This window comes from Charadrius vociferus, unplaced genomic scaffold (genome assembly GCF_000708025.1).
Source record: "Charadrius vociferus isolate BGI_N301 unplaced genomic scaffold, ASM70802v2 scaffold403, whole genome shotgun sequence".
Taxonomy (NCBI): domain Eukaryota; kingdom Metazoa; phylum Chordata; class Aves; order Charadriiformes; family Charadriidae; genus Charadrius; species Charadrius vociferus.
This window is the reverse complement of record NW_009647697.1, coordinates 418,161-432,570: the sequence shown is the minus strand read 5'-3', so window position 1 is coordinate 432,570 and position 14,410 is coordinate 418,161. Positions and strand designations below refer to the sequence as shown.

General features: G+C 44.1%; 1 protein-coding gene across 1 annotated transcript in view; it reads left to right on the top strand.

The window, feature by feature from the left end:
• PLCD1 (phospholipase C, delta 1) overlaps nucleotides 1-14,410 on the top strand; it is a 47,161-nt gene that overhangs the window by 17,434 nt on the left and 15,317 nt on the right. The window contains exons 4-8 of the mRNA XM_009881492.1: nucleotides 4,058-4,187; nucleotides 8,644-8,872; nucleotides 9,981-10,182; nucleotides 11,970-12,114; nucleotides 13,065-13,214. Coding sequence (XP_009879794.1) covers nucleotides 4,058-4,187; nucleotides 8,644-8,872; nucleotides 9,981-10,182; nucleotides 11,970-12,114; nucleotides 13,065-13,214 — 856 coding nt within the window. The remainder of the gene's footprint in view (nucleotides 1-4,057; nucleotides 4,188-8,643; nucleotides 8,873-9,980; nucleotides 10,183-11,969; nucleotides 12,115-13,064; nucleotides 13,215-14,410) is intronic.

The following is a 14,410-nucleotide window of genomic DNA, read 5'->3' as shown; positions in this document are numbered from 1 at the left end:
TAGGCATCCAGCTATCAGAGAGGAAACCAGAAAGTGTTCTCAGCGAGAGAAGGCTGCCTGAGCTTCATGCCTTTTTCGATATCAAAGCATCTGTGAAGAGGAGGGGAGATGCAAAATCCTCAGCTGGGGAAAATCACAAATCTGGAGTCTGAGCCTGAGCAGGCACCGGGGAGTCTTGCCCTCAGTCAAGGCTTAACTCCATATGGGTTCCCTGCTGGGTAATAATGTACTGATGATGAAGCACGTAAATGCTGAGCTTTCATCAGGGCTTACTCTTCTCTGGATTCTCTGAAGTCTAATAAGCACTCGCACAACCATAGTGCTGTTCATTTAAAGGAATCAGACTCCATTAGTTCTGATGTGCATGGGATACTGTGTTTGTCTCCTGCGCTAGGAGTGTCTTTTTGGATGGTTTTTCAAGCTTTAGGCTGTAAGGTCATTCCTCAGCAGTGTTATCAGTTGTGCATCTGTGGTGGTAGGGAGCAGTCCCTAGACAAGTTGAAATCTTGAAACTGTGGTGCTATTGGAAATGTTGCACCCTGGCAGTTTTCCTTTTAAATGTGAAGGCTTCCCCTACCCCAGAGTGTGTGGGGAAGATCTGGGCTACAGAAAGTTGTCCCTGGAGCATGTCAATTGAATATATTGCTGAAAAACTTCTCCATAAGAAGAGACAAGATTGCTAAGGGGGGAAAAATAACAATGACATTTGCAAGGGAAGAAGGCTGTAAATTTCCAGTGTGGAAAAGTCCCTCTCTGTCTTTGGAAAGCAGAATCGAAGCTAAATAGGGTGGGTAGGCAAGCCATATTTCTGGAATAGTAATTACTGTGCAATGCTGGCTTCCAATCTGCGATTGTCTCAGGCCGTTTAACGTAACCTGGAATTACAGAACAGCATGATTTCTCATTTGAAATTTGATGATGTTTAATTAAAGCCTGGCATTTTAAATTTAGTCTGTCTTCACTGGGTTTGCTTGGCAGCGTGGGCTTACTCAGATCTTCCTTAAACCTCAGAAGTGTTCTCAACATCTGTGAGCATGGAAGGGGAAGAGTTGGTAGACAAGTAAAAGTATTGGGTCCCCTGCCTGTCCCCCTTGACTGGAGAATTGCCTTGCAGCATATCTTTTCCAGCCTCCAAAACTGCAAAGCAAGTAAAGAATAAGCAAGATTTTGAAAACAAGTGTTGAAAGCAAAAACCTTGCTGGTTTCAGATGGGGTCTGTTCAGTTTATAAGATGATGCAGTTGCCTGTGGTAGCCAGGGTCTTATGTGTCCTTTCCAGTCCTGTATTCTTACAAAGATAAAAATCCCATACGTCTGATGAGTACTTCTGATGTTCTTATACATACAATACTGTTTTATTAAGCCTTAGATTCAACCCTTCAAGGTTATTTAGCAAATAACCTTCAAGGTTATTTAGCAAATATTGCAGGTATGCATGCAGGGAAGACTTCAGACCAGAATATACGGGGGACTTTTCATTTCAGTAGTGTGGCACCGTCTGCTTCGATACTGGGATTTATGTATGAGCTTTTCTTCGGGTTAGAAATCACTTACCAGAAGTTTTGCAGCATTTCTGTTCTGAGCGCATTCACGGGATATCTGCCAGATGGTTTCAGTCATCCCTCTCTGGTTTCTAATAGAAAGCTGGTAGCCCTGAAGCTGGCAGATCCTTTAAAAACAAGAGGTGGGAAGCAGGCTCCCTCTGGATGGATACAGGAATGGGACCAAGTTTTTCCCAGTCCACCCAGGCCCAAATAGGTGCGTAAGGTGAAAGGAAGACACACAACCAGGGCTGCAAAATGGTGTTTGTATCAGATGAGAAGAATTTAAGTTGAAGTGCTTAGTTCATCCAGCCCCTCTAAGCTCTCTCAAACCTGAGGGTGTCCAGATGCATGGGGAGCTTGGGTGTTGTGGGGACTGAACGCTGCTGTTTGCTGAAACAGTAGGCTGAAGTCCCAGTTGTCTGTAACCTCCTTTTTGTCTCTTTGCTGCTTGCTTTCGCAGCCAGAGGGCCCACTGTGTGCCTATGCTCTTTGTGAGCTCTCCGATTTCCCTCCTACGTTGTTCTGCCCCTCTGGGAGGGATATAACAGAAAAGCATCCTCCATTTGCAGGCAGGACCTGGGCATACTCTTCTGCAGATGCATTTACTGCCCACATGTTGCCTTCCAGAGCCGACTTTGGATATGTGCATGACTTCTGGGTGCTCATGATCAGTGGAAATAACTGCAGACTTTATAAAAAAGGTGGTTTTTTTGAGTGGTTAGAGCAAAAAGAGTAGTTTCTACACACAGTTAGTGTTATCCAACCCTGGTGCTCACCTCTGGCCGTGACAGACTGGATTTCCTCTTGGCTCGCTAGAGTTGCATGTTATTCCTGCCTGTATTTTTAGGGAAGGCTGTGAAGCGGAGCTGAGATGTGGGGGTTGAGGATGAATGGGTGGCACCACCATTGGCACCATGTTGATATGCTGAGCAGACGCTCTTTGGAGCACAGCTGGTGGAGGGGGTGTTCGCCCTGGGGTGGGTGGTGATGTGCTCCCAGCATAGCATCCTCTGCGCATGGGAATTTCTTGACTTGAACTTGGTTTTCTGGGAAGAATCAGTGCAAGCCACACCCTAGTTCAGGTCCCTGGAGTGTCCCTGGGAGCTGGGGAGATGTAGCTTCTCTTTATTTTGGTTCCCATGTCTAAAGAAGGAGAACATTAATATTACCAGGCTAAGACGGAGGCAGTGTGAGGTCGTTGCTGAGCACCTGCCAAGATTTTTAAAGACAGAAAGTTCAACTTTCCATGAGACAAACAATACTTACAAACAGTTTACACATATCTCCATAGTTTGGAAACATTTGAATGTAGTGGTAGCTGTGGTGAATACTCTATTCCAGGGTTATGTCTATAGCCCCTAAGACTGCCAGTTAATGCCCTTTTTTGGGGTTATTTTGAAAGACCTAGTCAAGATGTTATGATACGATATGCCTCAGCTGGAACTTGCTAATCCTGAGGTTTACTCCCCTTAACATCCAGATTGGGCATTTTAAAAAGATTTTTTTAGAATGAGTTTGAACCAATGCTTCCTATGCAAGATGTGGAAGATTAGATTTGTGGAGATCAAATTGTTACTTCAATCATTTTCCTGTTGAAAAATAGGAATTTTTTTGGATGACCTTTTTTATTTGACAGTAAAGCAAATTAGAAAGAATCAGTTCCATGATGCAAAAAGCATGGCTTTTTGTTGTTTAAAACTGCAAGGTATTTCCACTGTCTAACATTATTTTCCCAAGAGGCTGAAAGAACGTAGGAGACTCAGTTGAAATTGTCTGGCATCGCCTTAGAAAGCTCATTTTTTACAGTAATTACTCCAGATCGATAGATACACTAAAGTTATTAGAAACCAAGATCTTATGAACTATTATCACAGTACAATACAGTAATAGACCCTGTGCATTTCATGAGGGGAAGCCAAGACCCACAAGGTTTGGTTTGATTCTGCTATCAACAGAGTTCTTAAGACATACAGGTAGAAATCCCTAAAAAAAATACGGAAGATGAAGGTGAGTCTAAAAATTAATATCATGCTTCTTTTGGAGAAGCTCTGTTCAGTGTTCACCTTGATATACTAAATATTGATCAAATCTGTAACAATGATTTTACCGAGCTCCACTTGGGAGCTCTTTTCATCCTTCCTCTATCTCCTTTTAACAGACTGGAGCAGAATGCACTTTCTGTCATAAAAGGGAAATTGGACTGTTTCTGGCTGGGGCCAGAAACTCCTACAGGGTAAAGAGAGCTGATCCAGCCTTGGCCAGATGGTGAAAAGCTTCTCCCAGGCCATGATCGCTTTTATTACAGCACATTTTGCTTCTGCCAAAGCACCATTTTGCTCTTTCAGAGCAGAAGGTGAGATGATGTAAGCTGTTCAGTGGTAGCATGCTGATTTACAGCAGCTGGAGAGGTGGTTCAGAGTCTTTAGAAGATATTTCCCCACCACCACGGGCAGCAGAAGGGTGGTATTTAGGCTAGGCACTGACTTGGAAAGATTTCCTTACATCATCCTGCAGCTGGATTCATACCTGCCTGCGGAAAGCTGATAAAAACAAAGACAACAAGATGAGCTTGAAAGAGCTCAAGAACTTCCTGAAAGAAGTGAATATTGAAGTCAATGACTATCATGCCAAGGAGATTTTCCAGGTAATGACAGCAAGCAGATAAAGTATTTGCTTTTGTCTGAGGTCAAGGTCTCCCACAGCTTTCAGCTTTGATTGGAGTCATGAGCTAAAGTGAACTCCTAGCATCTTTTCTCTCACCAAGGAAGGACTCTCGGTTTTTGGTGCTTAGCAGAGCATATTTCTGTTAGGCCAGCACAGTGCTTTTGATGAATGTGTGCTAAGGTCTTTCTTTACCATTGATGCCCAATTTTGCCAGGATTCAGCGAAGATGAGATGCAAACATGGATAATGTGAGAAAAAGGGGAAAGCAAAGTTCAAGTGCACTTTTGTGTCCCAGGTGTTTCAGGAGTTCTGTGCTCCACAACCACATGTCAATGCCTAAGTCTGACTGAAATTGGTTTGGTTACAGTTATGAATCCATATCCTCCCCTTCTCAGAGGAGGAGGGTGCCAAGTGACAGGTGTAAACAAAAAGAAAGTGCAAATTAGGACACCCCCCCTCCCCCCAGATTAATGATAGTTACGTAACATTTCACCCAAGCCTGGACCAGCCTGGATGATTTAATAGCCCAAGGCATTCTGGTCAGGGACATACACTTATAAATTCTCAAGATTCGGCTTGCTGGCTGACCCTATGAGAAGATAAGAAAGGGATGAAAATTTCTCAGTTGTTGAGGTTTTGGTTTCTCTCTAAAGAAGCCTTTCTGGTGAGGTGAGATAAAACACCTGGATAATTTCCAAACTTCCATCCTGTCTGAAGCAGGATTTGAATTCACGGGTGTGCAGTTTCAAAAATGCTTTTACCGATCAGCGGTAAGCATGTGGGTGGCTTGGGGTGCCAGGCAGTAGTTTTCCTGCTCCTTCCTGTAAGCAGATAGCAGGGAAGGTTGGCAAGATCTCACTAGGACCTTCCCCCAAAGGAGGTACAAGTTTCCTAATCCTTGCTTTATGGAGGTCTCTCTCTCTCTGGTTACTCTGCAAGAATTTTGGGAAGGTCATCAGAAGATCTTAAAGAATTTCAGTTTGCAAAATCTTCCAGATGTACTGCCCACTCTGTCTGGCACATCCCATGCTTTATTCCCTGCTCAAGAAGAACCTGGAAGAATAGCAATAAAGCTAGGATTCCTCTGGTTGAGTTAGATGTCTCCAGTGCAGACATCTACATTGGAACTAGTCACAGAATCACATAATCACAGAATAGTCAGGGTTGGAAGGGACCTCTGGAGATCACCTAGTCTAACTCCCCTGCCAGAGCAGGGTCACCTACAGCAGGATGCACAGGATGGCGTCCAGGCGAGTTTTGAATGTCTCCAGAGTGGGAGACTCCACAACCTCTCTGGGCAGCCTGTGCCAGTGCTCTGCCACCCTCAAAGTAGTCACCAACACTTACGCTTCCTTTGCAGTCTGTGTAGGTCAAGCCAATAATGGAGACCGGGGTGCGATTCACTTCATCCTAAAGGATACATCTCACATATGTCAGATGAATCACTACCTACATCTTCAAATGTCTAAAATCTGAAAAGACACCCTTTATTTTAGAGGCGCAGCCTCCTCTTCATTCAATGAACCTCTTCTGCTATTGCAATAGTTACAGGGGAGCTCTAGGAGTGGAAACTTGATGAAGTTCAATTCTCTTTTTGCTTAAGGACTCCAAGTAATTACTAAATCTTGAATCAACCCATCTAAATGCAGGCATCTAGTTGAAGTACCCTCATTAGGCATATAATTGTTATAAGTTTCCTGTATAGCCACTGGAAAAGGTTAATTCAGATCTCTTGAGGGCTGAATTGCCTCCAGGAAAATTCTGTCTTGCTCCTAAAGCAATTACATTTTCAGTTTACATAATGCCTAAACTTAGATGGAGTGAGAGACATTACAGCATATTAAAAGGGTGATCTTTTCTGTCTTAGTGAGTTTTTCTTCATTTAGTCACAGGAAGGAAGGGTGATCAAGGATTCAAGAGAGAGCTACAGGGCATGTTCTCGCATTATTCTTGCTTTTCATCACCTAACTCTGTGTCCACATCTAGGTTTTAGACACACCTGAGTAAGACATATGCGATGCAACCAGGAACTGTGCAAAGCTCCTCTAATTGCTCACCTCATTTCAACCTGAATATTCATTCTGGTGCATCAGAAAGGTTCTGACTGTTTCTGGCAGGCCAAGGTTCCTTCGGGACTCATGGTTCATGCTCCATACAAGTGAGGTAAAACACAGTATTTTGGGTTGAGATTCTCTTTCTAATTTGGAGCTTTTGTAGCCCAAGCAGAAGGAGCTTACTTTTATACTGTGCATCTGATCTGCCCTGGAATATGACTATGATGCCAATGCTATTGACCTATTTCTGTCACAACATTTAATGGCCACTAATGAAAAAACTTCCCAAGGCACATAACTTATAATGCCAGTTTTCTAGAAGTAATATATCGTTTTCCCTGTTGTGTCTTAAAGAAAAGAACGTCTGTCATTCACAGCATCCCTGCAGCCCTATCAGTTGGTTTCCCTCTTTATATTCCTTTTCCAGTTGCTAAGCATTATGCTCAGCTTAGCTTCTGAGATCTGCCAAAGCCACAGCACAGAATCATAGACGTGCAAGGCAGCAAGGAAAAGACAGTTCCTGGACTGCTCAAACAGAATTTGAAGGTGTCTGTAGTACTGAGCATTTCACAGATTGTCCCATCCCTGAGATAAGCCCATAGCTTCTACCCAGCAGATTCTGAAGTCTGGACAAGTTGAACTTTTTGCTATCGGTTCAGTTTGTGAAATGCTGTGCATCATGATAATTTTATTTGGTTTTATATGTGCACCATAAACAGATAGTGAAGGACTCCAGTGGAAGATTTGCAGGGGATGGAAGTCCCTCATTATCATCTTGCTTGGGGCACTGCCAAAGCCACCATGGCCATCACTGAGCTCATTAGCAGAGTTAGGTTGAGATTTGTATGATGACTGGTTAAACTGCGACGTGCATTTTGCTCATAAAACCCAGGACAATGGCTCTATCATCTGTCATAAGAGATCAAAGACAGAAAACAATTTAATTCTTCTGGTTTGACAAGTAACCATCTGTCAGCTAAGTCATTGTAAATGATAGCAACTTGTCCCTTAGCAAGGGTGAAATGAAATGCACCACAACGTCCCCTGAGTGGCTTGGAGCACACTTTCTGTTCCAAGTTCAGGCCTGAAGAAGAGAAGTTCTTAGGCCAAAGACTAAGTAAGGCAAGACATGTCCTGCAGAGGTTTGGGTGTCCATGCCGAAAATGACATTTTTCAAACTTACCTGAAATGTAAGATGTGAATGGGCTGTATGAGATGAGGACACCACTGTTAAGGGTCTGTTTGCTTGCTTTAGATATTGAGGGAGAGAGATTTATCATAATAACAAGACATTAACTAAAAGGGGGTTGATTGCTGAAATATGCAGGGAAAACCACTTGGAAGAGGTATAACGCTCCCTGCGCATAAGTGATTCCTTTGAGATAGGCTCATGCCTTCCATTAAAGCTTCTTTTGCTCAGCCCAGAGATGACTGAAAAAGTTATTCACCTCTCCATGAAGCATTCTGCTAGGAACAAACAGCAACATTCATATCAGGATCTGCCCTGTAATTTCTGATGAAAAATTTAGTCTGGGGATATTTTAAATAAACTGGAAATATTTGTTGTTGAAAAAGTTGTTGTCCTTCATGGAGACACTAACATGTGTACCTTAAACTCCTGATCTTTCATGGTCAGCCAAGTCCTTGACTGGTTCTCTGTCAGAGCTGTTATCTAGTGGAGAAGTTCAAACCACAGAGGAACACAGGGGCATGAATTACACCTCTTCAAGAATCTGATATCTGATTTGAAATTTTGTGGAGATTTTGTTACTCAGTGGATTTTGGATAATAATGGAAAACTTCCATGGAAAGGGATTTTTTCATACTTAAATATGCACGTTTAGCAGGATTTTTTTAAAGTTGGTTTTGTGCAACCAGCCCCGCTACTATCCTTGGCAGTCTCTTGAGGCCTGAGCTCAGACCCACTAAGGTCAAGGGGAAGACCCTTTTCACTTTACTTACTGGATTTTAGGCCGCGGTCTCTATCAATAATTTAAGATGCATTGAGTTAATTGTTTCCCTATATCCCTCCGCCTCTTGAGATCGAGAATTACATTTCTCTTGAGCCTTGATTTGTACTTAGATTGTCTTGAGCGGTCCTTCTAATTTACGGTTTGCGCAGCACGCAGTGGAGCTCATGGCCATGCTTGGTGCTTTTCAGCATGCTGATGATATGTGTAAATAATAATAATTGTAACTGTTATATGACTGTTGGCCTTGTCGATGAGAACCATTGTCATTGTCCAAGTGCTTCTCATTCACTGGCCAGTAACTGTTTCCAATTATTTTGTGTTCTGCGTTGTGTAGCCCTGGTGCAGATTACGGCTGGCATATGCCAGAAGGAAAGAAGGTTTTCACTCCTTCTCCCCTCTACGTTTACAGCACTGTGACAAGTCCAAAACAGAGGCTCTGGAGGATGATGAGATAGAGGAATTTTACAAGATACTGACAGAGAGGAAGGAAATAGACAACATCTTCCAAACGTACTCAGATGAAGAAGGGTTCATGTCCTGCCAGAACCTGGTGAGGTTCCTCTATGAGACGCAGCAAGAAGAAGATGCTGTTGTTGCTGCCCCTGCCTTAATTCAGAGATATGAGCCCAATGAAAGAGGTAGGTTGGAAACCCTGGCTGCTTTGATTCAAGATCTTGCTTTCTTAATGAACTATAAATTGCTTTGCTGCTGCTTTCTTCTGCAGCCTTGTGTGTCATTTTCTCCTCACAGCTGCTTCTAAAACACTAGTCTACTAGGGGAGCATTAGCAGCTCTAGGAGAGGAGGGCACAGGAGAGCCTGGCAAATATTTCTCTTCAATTTTGGCTTGGGTACACCGAGCAGCTGGAGAGGGGTTGATACAGAGTTGGCTAGAGGGTCATGAAATTCCTGAGGGAAAGGCTCTGATGGCGTATTCAAATGCCAAGACCTCACATGGCTTTGCAAGGTTAAGAATGTAGCAATATTTCTGTTCTCCAAAAGCAGAAATGGAGGAAGATATTTTTGAATGTGGGCACCTGAAAAGTGATGAGACATCTGAGTAGGGGGTCAAGAAGGTGACAGCTGTTTAGGAGAGCAATCACAGAATTGTCTGCTTAGAAATTAAGTGAATTGCCAGTCTGGACCACCTTGCAGGACGTGTTCAAGAAATGAACACGGGATCATAGGCTCTTTTTGCACTATCCTGGTATACCTTCAGGAGAGGGACAATGCTTTGCAGATGTCAGACTTGGGATTAGACTGAGATCTAGCTCAGACCTTCAAGATGGGGAGATCTCAATTTCTCCCCAAAGTTAGGTAATTTTGCATTTACTCTTTGCAAATCATGTGTTCATTGGATTATGTAGACAGGATTTATCTGGCTATGTTTAGACATCTGACAGCTTCTCTGTGTTGGTGAGAAGGAAGCTTGGAGTGCTCAAATGGAGACTTTTATACTGTAGCTCTCTAGAGATGGGTGAGGTAAGTGCTGCCTTTGACACTATTAGGGTCTTATGAAGGACAGTAAATGTCATAAAAGGCCATGCTTGGTGAAGGGGTTTTAAAGGCATTTTCAGGCAGATGAAGCTGTCATTATTGTCTGAACAGCATCAATATCTTTACTATTAGCTGAATGCATGGGGAGCGTGTTTTGCCTTTGAGATCCTCTGGAGAGCAGCAAGCATTATGGTGAAGACGATGGTGGTGTCAGATTTTCAGTATGGACTTTCTGTCTATTTATGTGGCAGCCAAGAGGGGTAATGCCATGACCAAAGATGGTTTCCTGATGTACCTGCTGTCTGATGATGGGAATATATTCAACTCCTCTCACCGTAAAGTTTACCAGGACATGACTCAACCTCTCAGTCACTACTTGGTGTCATCCTCACACAATACCTATCTTATGGAAGACCAGCTCACAGGTCCAAGCAGCACAGAAGCCTATATCAGGTAATGTATGTGTCCATGTATTTGTGTGTGTTTATATGTGTGTGAGAGATTGACCTCTTTCTTATAAAAGACGTAAGGTGCATCTATACTGCCACATGAGGAACAAGAAGCAGTCTCCCACCCTGAGACCAGGTAATGTGGGCTGGCCCATGTTCCCATCAGGGTGAGCTCTTTCTAGACCAGGTTAGCCATGTGCCCCTTTTCATAGCACTTTGACCTGGGTCTCTGCTGGGCCCCATGTGGTGTCCACCTGACTGTACCATGTATAATTACTACATTTGGAAGTAGTTTACAATATCTGCAATCATGTGGAGGCTGGACTGCACCCCTCTAGCAGGGTGTTTTTAAATCATGGTGCTGAGGGAGATGTTGCATTCCCCAGAATATGGCATGAGAGAGTGCAAGGAGCTTACAAGGTACAAAGATGTGTGGGACAGAGCTGCAGGACTGTTTAGGGACTGGAAGGAGCCAAAATGATGCATACTGTCATGATGTTTAATCTGTACTGCCTTTTAGGAGTAGCCCCTGGCATGGACTATCCCTAGAACCATGCTGGGTTTATTTTGGAGACATAGTTGGAGCGGTCCTAAACAAGAGGTGGGATGTGAGCTAATGAAGGAGTGTGGGTGATCAGGAAACTTATGCCTGGTTCCTCTTTAGCAGCTCAGGTGCTTCCACAGCATCACTGTACAGAACAATAGGTATTGCCTACTTCTGCCTTTAGCAACGACTGCTGTCTGATGTCTCACGAGCAGATGTTTGCAGTCACCTTTACTAACTTACTCAATCATCACACATTACTTCTGCTAAGACCTGTACTTTTGTCAAGTGAGACAGTGCGTCCTATAAGCAAGCCAATGACTGCAGTTCTGTTTTTGTTTATTACTTACCTGATTCTCAAAGGACAATGGCTGTCAAGAGTCGTAAGCTCAAAGGAGTAGAAAGTGAAGTCTGGCACAAGTTGCTTTTCAGTAGCTGTTTGAATTCCTCTTACAGTATCTTAAAATTACAGAATTATATTTTAGTTGTAAAAAGAAATAAATCCATGACTCTTATTGCAATGCGTTAAAGGAGTTGTGTTATCTGAAATGTATAGGGAGTTACTGTAAAAGAGAAATGATCACATGCTAGACAGATAAGTCTGTACAGGGGGAACCTACATTTGAAAGTAAATGAAAATGAAAGTACAGATCTGTAGAAGTGAGAGTTTCAAGTGGAAATTCAGTCTGTAGACTCAGTTTGGGAAACTGGCCCTCAGCAGTCTCCCTAGCTGTGGTGAAGTTCTCACAGCTCCCTTCCCAACAGCTCCAAGGATTCATCTCTCATGTCTTATCTGATCTAGATGAAGAAGTCCCATCATTCAGGCTTTGTGACCTGGCTTCAAAGGCTGACTGTCTTACTACTGTCTGTCTTCCAATGCAGCCACTCTTAATTTTCTCTTCTCTTCACCATCTTTGGGAAAAGACTTGGGGCGCAGTCATGAGTGTCCTTTCTCATCTGGCACTCATTATGTCTTCTTCTTTGGATAATTCTTACCTTGGACTTTCACTCTCTCCTTTCTCAGATCCCACCCTGCTTTCCTTGCTCAACCTTGAGCTATCTTTGCTGACTCTGAGCTCTCCCAATCCCATCTTTTCTCCATCTGCTTTCCTGTTTTTCCAAGCTCCTCCTTTCTCCCTTGCTCCCTAAATTTCCCGTCAGCCTTCCCAGGCAATACCTGGTGCCTGATGTACCCTCAGATGGAGCAGAAGGTTTAGAACCCAACCAGGTCCCTTCTTTGTTTCCAGAGCCCTCACCAAAGGCTGCCGCTGTGTGGAATTGGATTGCTGGGATGGCCCTAACTCGGAGCCCGTCATTTATCATGGCTACACTCTCACCTCCAAGATCCTCTTCAGTGATGTCATTAAGGCCATCAAGAACTATGCTTTCAAAGTAAGGACAAGGGACCCGCTAAGAAGGCTCATATTGCATAATCCAAGACTGATAGGTCTCTGCCCTCCTAGTAGAGAGCATAAACAATGAAGACTTCATCTTAGCATTTCTCATGGGTACAAGATGTGTCCTTCTGTCTGGGAATCCATGCTCTGCTTTCTGCAGAGATCCATTCCTGGGAGTTGCTGGACAGGCAGAGCGCTATCTGAGGATGAGTTTGAATCTATCCCAGCACAGCTGCATCCTGGACCCCACTGCAATAAAATAATACCCAGTATCTTGAGCATACCTGGTGGGAAACGCAAACAAGCCCATGACTTGTGTGGCTTTGATGTCTCAGGGTCCAATCCTAGTTTAGAGGAACCCATGCCCGTGTGTTTTGGAGGGACTGATGCAAAGGACTGCTTCTAGTCTGCTTTAAAAGGAAACTCCAGAACAGGTCTGGAGTTTTCTATGGCAGTGCTGGGCCAGCAGCCTTTAAAAAACCTTGGGTCTGTCCAGATTCACTGGGCTTTCTGCTATTTTCCTTCAGTGCACTTGAGAGCTAGTATCAAGTTTCCTTTGGGGCTATAAAGCCGTGACAATGACAACACCTTCAGCACACAAAATGACTAGGGGGTTCCACAGGGAACCAGATAAGGCCTATGCACGAATGGAGGAAGGATTCATGTCACCTAAGGATTTGAGCAAACCCAGTGATTTCAAAACCTCCCTTCCCAGTCTCCTTCTTCTGAGGAAGGAAGGTGCTCCGACCCACAGTGCCAGTGGCGAGTAGAGGCACGGGGAGCCTCACCAAAGTGCCCCAGCAAGTCTCTGGGAAGCATTCTGACCCGGCCTGGTGCCCTGTCTCACTCATTTCCAGAGAAAACAGCACTGGGGTTTATTTCAATTGCTATAGAATGGTGAAATTGCAGAGCTCACGGATGATGTATGTTGCTGTCTTGTTCTAGACCTCACCATACCCTGTCATCATCTCCCTGGAGAACCACTGCAGCGTTGAGCAGCAGAAGGTCATGGCTCAGCACATGACGACGATCCTGCAGGACATGCTCTTGGTTGCCCCAGTCGATGGAAACAAATCCCAGTTCCCCTCCCCAGAGGTAAGCAAGTCCACTCTAACACTTTCTGCCTTCTGAGGTGGGGACACGAGAGAGGTCTCTCTTCTTGCTGAGTGCCAAGTAGCGGACAATATGCCCGAGGACTGGTGGGAACTGCAGTGGCTGAGGAACAAAAATGGTCTGTGGGCCATTTTGGTGGAATAAGAAATGGGAGTATCTAGAAGTAGCCCGTGCACATCAAGCACAAAATGCCCTCTTGCTCCTTATTTGTTATCTATGGTCTCAGAGGAGACATCCCTGCAGGACTGAAGACATTCCTGGTCCATTTATCAAGGCCAGGGAATGTCTTCATCCCATGAAAAGGTTGCTTTTCTGGCTTGTCCCAGAGGAGCTCCCCGCCTCCCTTTAATGCCTTGGGTGCTCTACTGTGGATTAGCAAGTGATGAGGGCTGGAAGGACAGCTGTGATTGCTTGCCCCTCAAAACTCAGGGGGAAAACCAGTACAGGTAGCCTAAAACTGTATCCAGCACAAAGTGTCCTCCCACTGCGAATGGCCTGGGGTGGTAGGGAAGGAGACGTCCATGGAGTGTAAGGGGAGGCAGGAGGCTGCACAGAGATGCCCCTTTGATTCCCATGAATCTGGGCAGCCATGAAGCTGGGAGCTGAGCTCGGACCCTGCTGGGAGGAAGGAGATATACAGCCCTCAGTAGTGGACTGCCACTGTAAAATTATTAGATGACAATTAAAAAAATTTGGAAGTGGAATCTTGATATGAAAAAAAAAATATGTTTCCAAAACAGAAGCCAAAATGAAACATTTGTCTGTTTCTGCCCTTTGGGTTTGTGTTTTCTTTCTTTTCTCTTAAGCACTTTGCAGAAACAGACTTCTGTGTGGATAGCTGCCGTCCCCTTTAAATTGCATTTCTTTGCTAAAGAAATTATTTGCCAAAAATTGGATAAGCATGCCTAGCCAGAGCTGGAAGCAGTTTGTGGGTGGGATAAAGCTGGCAGTCAGCAGGGGAGAAAGGAGAGGAAAACGTTCCACTCAAAATATCTTCTATATTTGTTCTCCCTCTCCCTTTTTCTCTTTTCCCTTTCTGACTTTCTGCTTTTGTTTGGGAGTGTCATGCCTTGCTTGATACAATGCCTAGCACAGAGGGAAGCTGATCTGGGTTGGTCCCTAGGCACTAGTGCAATAAATTAGGATGAATCATAATTTTTAATGCTGCTGCTTCAGCA